This window comes from Pristis pectinata, chromosome 19, assembly GCF_009764475.1.
Source record: "Pristis pectinata isolate sPriPec2 chromosome 19, sPriPec2.1.pri, whole genome shotgun sequence".
NCBI classification, from domain to species: Eukaryota; Metazoa; Chordata; class Chondrichthyes; order Rhinopristiformes; family Pristidae; genus Pristis; species Pristis pectinata.
Genome location: NC_067423.1, coordinates 42,320,683 through 42,336,396, shown reverse-complemented (window position 1 = coordinate 42,336,396; position 15,714 = coordinate 42,320,683). Strand labels below are relative to the sequence as shown.

The 15,714-nt window shown below is 48.1% G+C and overlaps 1 protein-coding gene across 6 annotated transcripts in view; it reads right to left on the bottom strand.

Moving 5' to 3' along the window:
- amdhd1 (amidohydrolase domain containing 1) overlaps positions 1–14,977 on the bottom strand; it is a 28,233-nt gene extending 13,256 nt beyond the window's left edge. For 5 of the 6 annotated variants that reach the window (XM_052033963.1, XM_052033966.1, XM_052033962.1 and 2 more), the window contains exons 1-6: positions 14,689–14,977; positions 14,195–14,301; positions 14,012–14,076; positions 11,797–12,074; positions 8,644–8,869; positions 4,347–4,471 (exon numbers count right to left, since the gene is read on the bottom strand). In XM_052033963.1, the coding sequence (XP_051889923.1) occupies positions 4,347–4,471; positions 8,644–8,869; positions 11,797–12,074; positions 14,012–14,076; positions 14,195–14,301; positions 14,689–14,825 (938 nt within the window). In that variant the 5' untranslated portion in view covers positions 14,826–14,977. The remainder of the gene's footprint in view (positions 1–4,346; positions 4,472–8,643; positions 8,870–11,796; positions 12,075–14,011; positions 14,077–14,194; positions 14,302–14,688) is intronic. The other variant, XM_052033965.1, reaches the window with a different exon arrangement.
- Positions 14,978–15,714: the final 737 nt, after the last annotated feature.

The following is a 15,714-nucleotide window of genomic DNA, read 5'->3' as shown; positions in this document are numbered from 1 at the left end:
GACTTGTACACCGAGGTCCTCAATACTCGGAAGGACCCTACGATTCATGATGTGTGTCTTACCCTTATTAGTCCTGCCACTTATCAGGATTAAATTACCTACATTGCTCTGCTCATCTTATTAACTGATCAATATCATTCTGTGGCTCCTCATTATCAACAACTACCAATATTCGTGGCTTCTGCAAGCTTACTAATCATACCTCCCTTATTCATATCCAAATCATTACCTAACGATAACAAACAGTACGGGTCCCAGCAGCAATCCCTTGAAACTTAACAGGGCTATGGTCACCATCTCCAAAGTGATCTCAGACTCACCACCATTTACCCAGCTTTATGCTACCGGTACGGTAGCGTAGCAATTAGCCCGATGCTATTACAGCGCCAGCGATCGGGGTTCGATTCCCATCGCTGTCTGTAAGGATTTTATACGTTCTCCCCGTGTCTGCATCGGTTTCCTCCTACATTGTAAGGACGTACAGGTAGGTTAATTGGGTTTACAATGGGCGGTGCGGACTAGTTGGGCCGGAAGGGCCTGTTACTGCGCTGTAAATAAAATTTTAAAAAAATTTAAAAATTTATTCCCTAAGATTAGGACCAGTACTGCCCCTTCTCCAGTAGGACTGTCTATGTACTGGCTCAAAAAGCTCTCCTGGACGCACTTCAGGGGGTAACATTTTTAAAGTGTAATATCAAGGGAGACCAACTTGTTTTATGTTACCCCAGCAGATTGTTTGTTGCTCTATAACTCTATGAATCCCTCCACTGTCTTTAATGTTCTACTATCAGCTACTCTCTGTAAGTTTAGGTAGGCCAAGAAATTATACTAGTTGACACATGGAACTAATGGTCCCAAAGCTGCACAAATATAGCCCTGACAAGTGCATTATTGAAGCAAGATGTCTCCAGAGTGTGGTGACTTGTTGCAAGCTGCTCTCTACAGATCTACTCATTACCCTTACTATAATCATTCAATACTTCTAAATTTAAACTCTATATCACTAACTATTACTAATAATGTTCTTTTAAGTCTTCTTACAGGGCTGGCAATCTTCCGACCTCCAGGAACGACTCACCTAATTGCACTGCACTTTCTCTGTAGCTGTGACACTTTACTCTGTACTGTTATTGTTTTTACCTGTACTACCTCAATGGACTCTGTACTGACTCAATGTAACTGCACTGTGTAATGAATTGACCTGTACGAACGGTTTGTAAGACAAGCTTTTCACTGTACCTCGGTACAAGTGACAATAATAAACCAATACCAAGGATGTTCAAGGATTAAGGGGCGTTAATGCAACTCTGAGGACACACTTCTGGACACTATTATTGGCTGAGTCCAAGTAGGAACCTTTTTCCTTCTGTATGCTATTTTTTGTTACTCTTTTACAAAAGAAAGTTGGTTTGTCTTGTAATCCTATGTCCCAGGCTCAGTTTATCTGTTAAACCTAAAATTCAACATAAAGTACAGCTCTGTGTCTAACTCTTGGTAATGCACTGGGGTAAGTGTAGAATCTTTTCATCCACGTAAACATAATATAATTATAAATGGGCGGCACGGTAGTGTAGCGGTTAGCGCAACGCTATTACAGCACCAGTGATCGGGGTTCGATTCCCGTCACCGTCTGTAAGGAGTCTGTACATTCTCCCGTGTCTGCGTGGGTTTCCTCCGGGTGCTCCGGTTTCCTCCCACATTCCAAAGACGTATGGGTAGGTTAATTTGGGGTTTAAAGTGGGCGGCGCGGACTCATTGGGCTGGAAGGGCCTGTTACCGCGCTGTAAATAACATTTAAAAAAATAACTTGACAGATCAGCAAGACAAAACGCGAAATGGGCAGGCTACAGAATAAAAATATTCTGACCTGGTAGAATGGAGTCGTAGCATTGTCCAGAATTCAATGGATAATAAATAAGGTGTAAGAAGGAGTTTGTCAGTAAAATTAAGTCTGCTAAGTAGAAAGAAACCAGGAAACATCAAAATTACAGACAAGGTGCAAAAAGAGTCCAAAAGCATCAACTTAAAAAAGACCAATGGCCAAGATAAGGGGTAACTGTAAAGTACATCAAAACTGCAAAAAAAATCACAAAACCAGAAGATGGTTGAGAAAAAAAATTGAGTTTGTAGATGATAGCGATGGTATCCAGAACAAGCGATGACAGAAAGGAGTCTCCTGCCTTCTGGATTATCATAGAGTCTTCAGGTTAAAAATCAACTCTGTGTTGGCTCATCCAAGGTACAGAAATATTGAATAGATTCCAGGAACTGAGTTCAGCAACAAGGGCTTTTCTGGAAAATTAATGAGACTTGTGATGAGAAAGCACAGTTAATGCAGTCATGGTAGTGTAGGGGTTAGCGCGACGTTATTACAGCGCCAGCGACCTGGGTTCAATTATGGCCGCTGCCTGTAAGGAGTTTGTACGTTCTCCCCGCGTCTGCGTGGGTTTCCTCCAGGTGCTCCGGTTTCCTCCTACATTCCAAAGACGTACGGGTTAGGAAGTTGTGGGCATGCTGTGTTGGTGCCAGAAGCGTGGCGACACTTGCGGGCTGCCCCCAGAACACTCTACGCAAAAGATGCATTTCACTGTGTGTTTCGATGTACATGTGACTAATAAAGAAATCTTTCTTCTCTCTCTAATAACCAAGCAGGTTTCAGAATGGGATTCAAATTGCGATGGGGATTTGTCAGACTCCTACTGTAACACGGCCAGGACCTAACAGACCAATTGTGCTGTGTCTTCTCTCACCCATTACATGGTTAATGATGTGGGGGGAGGTGGGGGTGGGTTCGGAGTGGGGTGCGCTGGGATAGAGGACGTTGGAGAGAGCTGTGGACGATGTTGTCCTTCCTTGGTGGCTCATGTCGGACGAAGTGCCGGCATGCTTGAGAAAGAAAAGGCACAGGCATAAGGTATCCAAGTTGGAATGGATGAGGATGTGGACCAATGAAGCAATGGGTTGGGTTGGGAGTGGGGAACAGGTTGTGTTGAGGGGGTGAGGGGAGGGGGGGAGTAGAGATTGCAAGCAGTCACTGGATTTTGAAGCCAGAGTCGAGCATGTTCTTGAGACACCTACCTCCACATGGACACCAGCCACATGACACCACCAACAATGGTTCCACTGTAACCTTCAGCTATTCTGTGAACCTTTATCACTGGCCTTACCTACCCTGAAAGAATCGTGTACAACTTGCTTCCATGTGTAAAGGCCAATGAGCTTCACCCAGACCGGAGCGTTGAACTCTGGTTCCTCGCCTATTTAATGATTAATACTGTGAATAACTCAAATAACTGCAGCCTCGAAAATGGCCAATGTCAGCAAAACATGTTTGCCATTATAACCAATGTTGACTGAATGGTTCACCTATAATTTGTGTGGCCTTTATAAAAGCAACACTGATAAATTTATGGTAAATCATTATCTCATGTAAACAGTGACAGATTAAGTGGAATGCACTTCAGTGAAATGTGCCAGCTCTTTCATAAGTAACAAAGGCTCACTTCATCAGTGGTACACAACATTCAGAAGGCTCTTCAGCAGTTAACGAATATTACCATTATTACATAAATTTTGGAAGTTGTATAGAGATCCCTGAAGGTAAATGGGCAAGGTGGTTAAGAAGAAATTGTATCCTTTATAGCCTGATGCACAGAATTTGCAAGCAATAGGTTTATGCCAGAACTTTGTCCACTTGGCCATACAGAAGTGTGCCAGAGTTTTTACTCAATGTGAGGCTCCACTCACCCTGTATACAAACATAATCCTTCACCCATCACGGATTTAACTCGCTTCCCCTTGTTGCTTTCTACACTACTTGTCTCAACCCTGCCATGTGGCAGCAAATTCAATTTCATATCCTCTCAATTAGACTGAAAAAAATTGTTCTTGATTCCTTACTGGATTTCTTTAGTCTGATATTTAAGACCACTTTGGATTTTCTCACCAGTGGAAAATTCAAGTTACTGTCTACCGAATGTACTAGTCCCCTTATAACATGGAGATCTCTACCACATTGTCAGTCAGTCCCTCTTCCAGTAAAAACAGCCCTGCACTCCTTGGGCTTTCCTGATGGCTGTACACTCTTAATTCTGGTATCATCCCGGTAAATCCTTCTTAGGTTTGCACTTTTTGTGGTGTTTTTGTAATGTGGAGGCCAGAATCGTGCACGGGGCTACGACACAAAGTTCGACACAAGTATAACAGAATCTCTCTGCTTTTCATTTCTGAACCTCCAGAAGTGAATTCCTGTGCTGTCCTTGTTAACCTGGTTGCTCTTCCGACATCTGCATTCCTAGATGTTTTGCACTTCTACCTCATTTAGAGTCCCGCGTAAAGCACAATACCTCAGAATGTAGGCAGTGGTTGGGAGCAGCACAGCACATGATTTTGCAGTTGCCATGGCGGCAATGCCAGCATCACTCACTTCCTCCAGGTGGCTGATAGCGGCAGCACCAAGTTCAGCCCCAAGCTATTTAGTAAAAGAGATTTATTGTGAGAGCACTGACAGGTAGCCCTGCATTAGAAATCCCGCACCCTATATTCACAGCAACATGACTTACAATATTGGAGCCATCGGAGGGTCTAATGAACTTCGGGGCCCAAACGAAATACCTCGGCAGGGATGATGTTCCTGTTCACCTTGCTCACCTGGAGCTATCTTAATCCTTAATCATTTTTGTGAATTAAATGTACTGCACAGCCCTTGCATCAAACCCAATTCTGGAACACAATACCCTGAAGAATTTCACTGTGAGTTGTTGGGGAGTTTCCACTTTGGGGTGTAATGGGAGTTTGTAAATTAACTGATTTGCGTAATTGTGCTTCTCTGATTAAAGACATTAATTCTCCAGTGCATTAGGAACATAAACCCTCCCAAGGGAGTTGTGATGTTTTTCTAGAAACGTCACCCTTCACTGTTGCCAGTGGATTGTGTTATTAGCTGCCTGGTCTCTCAGCAACTTCACTGAAACACTGATAGCACCCAACTCTACCTCAGAATTACCTCCCACACCCATCCTGCCCTGCCTCTCACTAGCTCATGCTTTTTGACCAGGATTTCCTCCAACTAAACCTCCCCTTCCACAACTCCAGTGACCTAGCCCTCACATTCATTTCCTCTCTCAGTATGAGGCTGAACCATTTGCAGTCTTGACTGTGAGCTCAGCTTCTGACTAGAGGTCTGTTCCATCACCAAAACCTCCATCTCCACCACCAACTCAGCTCACCTAATGCGACGTGCTTTAGTCACCTTCAGGCAACTATTCCAATGCACTCCCAGCCAGCCTCCCACATTGTATCCAGTGGAAACTTCATCTAATCCAAACCTGCCACCCAAAACCTATTCACATAGATCTATTTCCCCATCACTGTGGTCGTGGAAGGATTTTGAGCACCAGGACGATATTTTTGTTGGTATAAATCAACGTGTTGCTGCTCCACAGCTACATTGCCCATCCAGCAACACGCTGATTTATATCAACAAAAATATCATCCTAGTGCTCAAAATCCTTCCACGACCACAGTTCTGAGATCGTGAAAGGTGCCACGCAATTGCAAGTTTTTCTTTCCCTCCTCCAATCCATTTATTTCTCCCTGCTCATTCAGTTCTGACCTCCTAATCACCCCTGATTTTCACCGCTCCATCACGTTCAGCTCGTCTTTCATCTAGAGAAACAAAGGACCGCAGATGCTGGTATCTGCATGAGAAACACGACGACGCTGGAGGAACTCAGCAGGCCAGGCAGCACCTGTGGAGAAAAGCAGGCGGTCGACGTTTCCGGTTGGGACCCTTCTTTAGGACTGAAGATAGGAAAAGGGGAAGCCCGATATACAGGAGGGAAAAGCAGAGCAGTGATAGGTGGACAAAAGAGGGGAGGCAGGGTGGGCACAGGGTGGTGATAGGTAGATGCAGGTAAGAGATGGTGATAGGCAGGTGTGGGGGAGGAGGGGAGAGCAGATCCAATGGGGGATGGGTCACAGGTAAGGAGGAATATAGCAGGGTAGAAAAAAGAGAGATAGGCTAGGAAAGGGAAGAAGAGAAGCACGGTGGGGGGGGGGGGGGGCGGGGGTGTGGGGAAGGGGGGTGGGGATGACCTAAAGTGGGAGAATTCAATGTTCATGCCGTCAGGCTGCAAGGTTCCAAGACGGAAAATGAGGCGCTGTTCCTCCAGTCTGCGCTTGGAATTCTCCCGGCAGTGGAGGAGGCCGAGGACTGACATATCTGTGACAGTGCGGGAGGGGGAGTTGAAGTGAATGGCAACAGGGAGATGCAGATCGCGGTTACGGACAGAGCGCAGGTGTTCTGTGAAATGGTCACCTAGTCTGTGTTTGGTCTCACCAATGTCGAGGAGGCCACACTTGGAGCACCGAATGCAGTAGGTGATATTAAGGGAGGTGCAGGTGAATCTCCATCTCACCTGAAAGGACTGTTTGGGTCCCTGGATGGAGGTGGTGTCGGGGCAGGTGTTGCACCTATGGCGGGGGGCAGTGGAAAGTTCCCGGGGTGGGAGCGGGATGGGTTGGCCGGGGAGGAGTAAATGAGGGAGTCGCGGAGAGAACGGTCCCTGCGAAAGGCTGAAAGGGGTGGGGAGGGGAAGATATGCTTGGTGGTGGGGTCACGTTGGAGATGGCGGAAGCGGCAGAGAATGATGTGTTGGATACGTAGGCTGGTGGGATGAAACATGAGGACAAGGGGGACCCTGTCCCTGTTGGGTCTGGGAGGGGTGGGGGTGAGAGCAGAGGTGCGGGAAATGGCAGAGATGTGGGTGTGAGCTCTCTCCACCACAGTCGGTGGGGGGGGGGGGGGGGGGGAGCCACAGTTAGTGAAGTTGGACATCTCGGATGTCCTGGAGTGGAAAGCCTCATCACGGGAGCAGATGCAGTGGAGGCAGAGAAATTGAGAAAAAGGGATCGCGTCCTTGCCAGAGGCAGAGTGGGAGGAGCTGTAATCGAGGTAGCTGTGGGCGTCAGTGGGTTTGTAGAAGATGTCGGTGGATAAGGTGTCTCCTGAGATGGAGACGGAAAGATCGAGGAAGGAGAGAGAGGTGTCAGGGATAGTCCAAGTGAACGGGAGAGCAGGGTGAAAATTTGTGGCAAAATTTATGAAACTCCACTCCAGGACGTCCGAGATGTCCTTTACTAACCATGGCTTCCCCCCGACTGTGGTGGAGAGAGCTCATACCCACATCTCTGCCATTTCCCACACCTCCGCTCTCACCCCCACCCCTCCCAGACCCAACGGGGACAGGGTCCCCCTTGTCCTCATATTTCATCCCGCCAGCCTACGTATCCAACACATCATTCTCCCCCACTTCCGCCATCTCCAACGTGACCCCACCACCAAGCATATCTTCCCCTCCCCATCCCTTTCAGCCTTTCGCAGGGACCGTGCTCTCCGTGACTCTCTCATTCACTCCTCCCCCCCACCCCACCTATTCCGCTCCCACCCCGGGGACTTACCACTGCCCCCCGCCATAGGTACAACACCTGCCCCGACACCACCTCCATCCAGGGACCCAAACAGTCCTTTCAGGTGAGACAGAGATTCACCTGCACTTCTCTTAATATCACCTACTGTATTCGGTGCTCCAAGTGTGGCCTCCTCTACATTGGTGAGACCAAACGCAGACTAGGTGACCATTTCACAGAGCACCTGTGCTCTGTCCGTAACCGCGACCTGCATCTCCCCGTCGCCGGTCACTTCAACTCCCCCTCCCACACTGTCACTGATACGTCAGTCCTCGGCCTCCTCCACTGCCGGGAGAATTCCAAGCGCAGACTGGAGGAACAGCATCTCATTTTCCATCTTGGAACCTTGCAGCCTGACGGCATGAACATTGAATTCTCCCACTTTAAGTAATCCCCACAACACCCCCCGTCCTTACCCCCCCCAACCCCCCCAACCATGCCATGTCTTCCCTTTCCTAGCCTAGCCTTTTTTTTCCTCCCTCTCCCCACCTGTGACCCATCCCCCGGTGGATCCGCTCTCCCCTCCTCCCCCGCACCTGCCCATCGCCATCTCTTACCCGCATCTACCTATCGCCACCCTGTGCCCATCCTGCCTCCCCTCTTCTGTCCACCTATCACTGCTCTGCTTTTCTGTCCTATATATCGGGCTTCCCCTTTTCCTACCTTCAGTCCTGAAGAAGGGTCCTGACCCGAAATGTTGACTGCCTGCTTTTCTCCACGGATGCTGCCTGGCCTGCTGAGTTCCTCCAGTATCATTGCATTTTTCAGCTCTTTCATCTATCTGGCGGTCAAGCTCTGTAGCTCCCTCTCCAAACAACTGTCTCTCGCCTTCTCTCTCCCTTATTGTTGCTCCTGAAACCCTGTCTCCTCTCCCTCTCTCTCCTCCACTGTCGATCCTTAAATCCTATCTCTTTGTCCAAAGCCAGTTGGCCAAAAATCTCTTTGTGGGGCTTGGCGTCCAATTTTGTTTAATTGGCAGGGTACCTTGGGACGTTTGACTACGGTAAAGGTACTATAGTGATGTGAACAATTATATGATTTCTTTTGGTGTCGACAGCTTGGTTTGATTTGTTACAACAGCAAGATAGTTACATAAAATGTCTTCGATTTGCAGCCTGTAAATAATGTTGCTGCTCCGTGTTTAGTCACTTTGCCAGCTACATCCCACCTTACCTCTGCAGCATGCATTGGATGGAGTTCATCGCCATGAAAATTAATCTGGAGATTTAGCTCCTTCCCAGCCTGTAAAATAGCTCTGGTGGCCTCCAGGTCAAAGACTCCCTTTTCACAGAAAACATCTATGTTATCGATATGGAATTCACCTTTCGTCATCATCTCCTTCAGTTTGGGGAGCTGAAAGTTAATGATTGCATCCACTGCTTCTCCCATTGTCTTCCCTCTGGCGTAAGGAAATCACATTTAAAACAACTTTATTCTGAGTGCTGTATTCCATATTCATTCGTTGTAAAATATTTCAATAGGTGTTGTTTTCAGTGATCTCAAAACTCTGTCATAGAAATAAAATATTTGTAAAAATGTCTCAAGGTGCTTTTTGATGTATATTGACAACCTGAGCTTGGGTACAAAAGGCATAATTTTTCCTATTTTGATGCCATAGACGGACAACATAACTCAGAAATGCGCTGTAATAAAGGTGATAACAGGCTTTAGAAAGGTATAGGCTGGTGAAATGGGTAGGCACATAAAGGATGCAATGTAACACAAGGAAACTGAAAGGATTCGATCCTGATTGCAGCCCAGGAACAAAAAGATCTGCGAGGGGTGGGGGGGATATATGAACTCAAATTCATGAAGGTGACAGGTCAAGTTGAGAAGGCTGCAAAAATCAGGGAGTTATTACAGAGATGGAGAGCTCAAGAGCAAAGAGGTCACGCTTATCTTCTGGAGTACTGTGTCCAGTCCTCTAGACAGCACTTTATAATAGATATCAAGACTGAAGAAAAGGTACAGATGAGATCTAGCAGAAGATAAACACGACGACGCTGGAGGAACTCACCGGGCCAGGCAGCATCCGTGGAGAAACGCAGGCGGTCAACGTTTCGGGTCAGGACCCTTCTTCAGGACTGAAGGTAGGAAAAGGGGAAGCCCAGTATATAGGCGGGAAAAGCAGAGCAGTGATAGGTGGACAGAAGAGGGGAGGCGGGGTGGGCACAGGGTGGTGATAGGTAGATGCAGGTAAGAGATAGTGATAGGCAGGTTCTAACGGAAGGTCGCCTTAGATGAGACGTTATGTGGAGACCTTGGGAATGTTCTCAAAACCATGGAAGATTTTGCTAAGGGTGAAAGGGGATAACCTATTTTCAGAGGCAGAGGTGTTATTTACATGACAAGTATTGGGATTGGTTTATTATTGTCACGTGTACCGAGGTACAGTGAAAAACTTGTCTTACATACTGATTGTACAGGTCAATTCATTACACAGTGCAGTTACATTGGGTTAGTACAGAGTGCATTGATGTAGTACAGGTAAAAACAGTAACAGTACAGAGTAAAGTGTCACAGCTACAGAGAAAGTGCAGTGTAATAAGGTGCAAGGTCACAACAAGGTAGATCGTGAGGTCAGAGTCCATCTCATTGTATAAGGGAACCGTTTAGTAGTCTTATCACAGTGGGGTAGAAGCTGTCCTTAAGTCTGGTGGTATGTGCCCTCAGGCACCTGTATCTTCTACCCGATGGGAGAAGAGAGAATGACCCGGGTGGGTGGGGTCTTTGATTATGCTGGCTGCTACACCGGGACAACGAGAGATAAAGACAGAGTCCAAGGAGGGGAGGCTGGTGTCAGTGATGTTCTGGGCTGCGTCCACAACTCTCTGCAGTTTCTTGCGGTCCTGGGCAGAGCAGTTGCCGTACCGAGCCGTGATACATCCAGATAGGATTCTTTCTATGGTGCATTGGTAAAAGTTGGTGAGAGTCAAGGGAGTGCAACCCCTGTAGGGCTAATGGAAGCAAATTTAGCAGTAACTTCCAAAAGGGAATTGGATCAGTACTTGAAGGGAAATATGTACTGAACTACAGAAAGAGCAGAGAGTAGGACAAATTGTGGAGCTTTGCCCAAACCCCAGCAGAGATACAGAGAGGCAAATGGGCCTCTCCTGGCTGCATCATTCAAAGATGCTACTTTTTAGCTGCTTTCACAGGATGCACCAAAGCATTGAACAATTAATTCCTTTTGTAGTGTGATTATTTTTGGGATGTGATCCAGCAGTCAATTTGCAAGTTTCCAGCAAATCAGCAATGAAATAATTGATCAGATTATCTGTGCTAGTGATGTTATGTGAAAGTCAGGACACTCAGGAGAATTCACCAACCAGTCTTCAAATATTCATCGAGTCAAAGAGGACGGAAACAGGCCCATTGGCTCACCCAGACATCAAGAATTATCTACACTAATCCCATTTTCCAGCATTCAGCCTGCAAGCTTTTGTGCTCACTTAAAGACTTCAATGTTGTGAGAGTCTCCGGCTCCACCACTCTGCAAGGCAGCGAGTTCCAGGGTGAATAAAATCTTTCCTTAAATACCCTTTAAATCTGCCACCCCTTACCTTAAACTATTCCCACTGGTCATAGACGTTTCAGCTGAAGAGAGAAGTTTCCTGTTATGTGCTATGTATGCACCTCATAACTTTGCACACCTCAATCTGTCCTCCTTAGCCTCCTCCACTTCAAGGCAACCCAGATTATCCAGTCTCTCCCCATAGTTGGAAAGTTCCATCCCATTTTACCAACCAATCAATATCATTCTGCAGCTGAAGATTATTCTCCTCACTGTCAACAATACCATCAATACTTTTAATCCATTTGGCAACTTGTTAATCCTACCTCCTACATTCACAGATTGTTAGCGGGGGTAAAAAGAACTGCTGGAGGAACTCAGCAGGTCAGGCAGCATCTGTGGAGGGGAATGGACGGTTGAGACCCTTCAGCTGGACTGAAAGATAGAGGGGAGATAGCCAGTATAAAGAGGTGGAGGGAAGGCGTGGGGCAGGAGGTGATAGGTGGATGCAGGTGAGGAGAGGTGAACCACCCCTTCCCCTCACCTCTTTATACCAGTTATCTCCCCTCTATATTTCAGTCCAGATGAAGGGTCTCGACACGAGATGTCGACTGTCCGTTTCCCTCCACAGGCGCTGCCTGACCCGCTGAGTTCCTCCAGCAGTTTGTTTGATGCTCCATATCCCAGCCTCTGCAGTCTCTGTGTCTCGTTAACTGGGAACCTGGGACTGGTCTGGAGTGCATGCAGAGTAACCATAGGTGGGAAACACAACTTAGGTGAAGTAGTCCTTTAACAGTCAACAGTGACGTTACCTGGGGACAGAGTGAGCACCACAGTAAGTGGAGGAGATGCCGACACTGAGCTCCCTTCGAGCTCGTTCGATCACCCGAAGCATTTTGGCCTCAGTGTCCAGATTCAGACCATATCCACTTTTACACTCAACCAGAGTGGTTCCAGCTCTCAGCATACACAGCAATCGCTGCTTCAAGCTGTCGAACAGCTCTTCCTCTGAAGCCTTCCTGGTATGTTCCACGGTAAAGTGAATCCCTCCTCCAGCATTGTGAATCTCCATGTACGATGCCCCTTCCAGCTGGCGAATACATGGTGAAAATAAATTCAGGCACTCTCCAGCTCAGCTGCCTACTTTCACCAACTCTGATCAAAGTAAGGGCCAGTTGTGTCTCACAGGTCATCCTGGTTTAAGTTAAACATAGAACGTAGAACATAGAACACTACAGCACAGTACAGGCCCTTTGGCCCATGATGTTGTGCCGACATTTTATCCTGCTCTAAGATCTATCTAACCCTTCCCTCCCACCATTTTTCTCTCATTCGTGTGTCTATCTAAGAGTATCTTAAATGTCCCTTCTATAAGTTAGAATTATATTCAACATTAAGATTATTGTCTGATGCCAGTGACTATTTTAACAGGTGGGACCCAGCAATCAGGCCCAACCCAGCCAGCAGGTCATCCTGGTAATGGGCTAGTTTGCTCACTCTCTCGTTCACAACTGTCTTTCACTGAGTAAAGTGAGAAGTGAGAGTCAGACAGGAAAGTTGAAAATCGCCTTCTTGTAACCAGTTCCTTTTCTTCAGTGCGACCTCCTTGATACATGAAGGACAGACCACCACCCACATCTCCAGTCCCTGAGCCCAGACTCCCCCCTCCACCCCCCCGCTCCGACACTGGGGCCAGGACCACCCCCCTTCAATTACCAAGCCCAGGCCCCCACTTTGCTCTGAGCTCCGTTCCCTGCCCTTAGTTCCCCTGCTCTAAAACACAAACTTGAATTTATATTGGGCCTGTCGCATTCTGCTGTGCACTTCCCAAAGCTCTTCACAGAAACTGAAGACCTTTTGGTGTGGGAAGTGTGTGAGCCAATGAGTGTGTGCTCCAGCAAGCTTCACGAATAGCAACACCATAGGTTCCAGATAGCCTACCCTGGTTATGTAGAACAGGAAGCTGATACTTGCCAGGACTCTTGACTGAAAGATCTTGAGGGGTCATGACAGGGTGGATGTCGAGTGGATGTTTCCTTTTTTCTTGTATTTTTTCTATTAATGGATGATGAATCTTTAGAACTCTCTTCCTCAAAGGATACTGGAAGTGGGATTCTTGAATTTTTTTTAGAGTAAGGATAGACAGATGATAAACACTGGGTTGAAAGGTGACCATGAGTAGATGAGAATATGGAGATAACGTTACAATAGGATTAGCCACGTCCCCGACTGCCTTTCATCAAAGGAGAATCTAAAATCAGGCATTTCTGTTTATAAATAAGGGGTTGCCTATTTAGAACAGAGATAAGGTGTACAAGATGATGAGGCATAGATCAAGTGGACAGTCAGAGACTTTTTCCCAGGGCGACAATGGCTAACACGAGGGGAGATAATTTTAAGGTGATTGGAGGAAGGTATAAGGGGGATGTCAGGGGTAAGTTTTTTTACACAGAGAGTGGTGGGTGTGTGGAACGCACTGCCGGCAGAGGTTGTGGGGGCAGATACATTAGGGAGATTTAAGAGACTCTTAGATAGACACATGGATGATAGAGAAATGGGGGACTATGTGGGAGGGAAGGGTTAGATAGATCTTAGAGCCGGAGAAAATGTTGGCACAATATCGTGGGCCGAAGGGCCTGTACTGTTGCTGTAATGTTCTATGTTCTAAGTTTTTTTTTCTATCAATGGATGATGAATCTTTAGAACTCTTTTCCTCAAAGGGTAGTGTAAGTGAGATTCTTGAATTTTTTTAGAGCAAGGATAGACAGATGATAAACTCTGGGGTGACAGGTGACCGTGAGCAGATGAGAATATGGAGATAAGGTTAGACACGTCCCTGACTGCCCTTCCCTAAAGGAGTCGCCTTTTACACCCATTTGAGAGAGCCAAGGGAACCATGTTTAACCCTATTCTAGTCGCACTTGTTCATCCCAGGATCCTGGACACATCTCCCCCACTACCCCCAGCCCCTCGCCCAGAGGCCAGCCGTGCTCCAGCCTCAAGTTTTCTCTCACTGGCTCGCATTACCTTCATGGCGAATTCACGAACCCTGTCTCCAGCCCACACCGGGTGGGTGTGCGCGTCCACCAGACCTGCAACACAGAGTTTAAGTCAGAACCAAAAAAAAAATTTGCTCGGTGGGTCCGGAATCCCCCCACCCCCTTCGCTGTAGAAATAAGACAACTGAATGGATTGCATTGAGGTACCAACCTGGCAGTACACACAACCCACTGGCGTCTATTTCCTGGTCAAACACCACTCCTCGGTACTGGGACTGGATAACGTCCGCGGGTCCCACCGCCTCGATCAGCCCGTCTCTGTAAAGCAGAGTGAGACAACTGCCCTCAGTCCTTGGCAATGGGCAGCAAGTACAACTTGTACCTCTGTGCCAGCTCTGACCTCCTGGCTGCGTCTTGTGGCGCTTTGCGGACAGGGAGCCACATCATGAATGTGGCACAGTGACGCCTAAATTGTCCACAGAAAGACCCCAGGAATGTCCTGGGAAGCCGCTGGTTCGGCTGAGGGAGAACTACAGGGCAGGACGCAGGGGAGGACAGACTTCATCCTTCAGACAGCCCATGGGACCTTCCCCCTTCCCCTGGGCCGGGGTAGACGCGCAGCGGGTGGGCAGGAGCGGGGAGTGTCCGTCCCTCCGGCTGGTAACTCAGGCTTTCCGCGCCCGGCACAGGGGACTGAGCCTTTACCTTCCGATCACAACACTGCCGCCAGGAATGAGCGCCACGTCCCGCATGTCGCCGCCGGTCCGGTACTGGGCTCCATTCTCGCAGACCGCCACAACCTGGGCGGCGTTCCGAACCAGCAGCCCGCTCCGCGTCCACATTGTGGAGCTGGCCAACCGAGGTCCGCCCCGCCGCAACTCCCACTGCCGCTCCGGCAGTGGCTGACACACTCACACAGTCCCTGACACACTCACACGGTCACTGACACACACACACAGTCCATGACACACTCACACGGTCACTGACACACACACAGTCCATGACACACTCACACAGTCCCTGACACACACCCTGACACACAATCCCTGACACACAATCCCTGACACACACACAGTCACTGACACACACACAGACCCTGACACACACCCTGACACACAATCCCTGACACACAATCCCTGACACACACACAGTCACTGACACACACACAGACCCTGACACACACCCTGACACACAATCCCTGACACACAATCCCTGACACACTCACACAATCCCTGACACACTCACACAGTCACTGACACACACACACAGTCCCTGACACACACACAGTCCCTGACACACACCCTGACACACAATCCCTGACACACTCACACAGTCACTGACACACACACACAGTCCCTGACACACACACAGAACCTGACACACACACAGTCCCTGAAACACACCCTGACACACACCCTGACACACAATCCCTGACACACTCACACAGTCACTGACACACACACAGTCCCTGACACACACACAGACCCTGACACACACACAGTCCCTGACACACGCCCTGACACATAATCCCTGACACACTCACACAGTCCCTGACACACACACGGTCCCTGACACACACCCTGACACACAATCCCTGACACACTCACACAGTCCCTGACACACACACAGTCCCTGACACACACCCTGACACACAATCCCTGACACACTCACACAGTCACTGACACACACACACAGTCCCTGACACACACACAGACCCTGACACACACACAG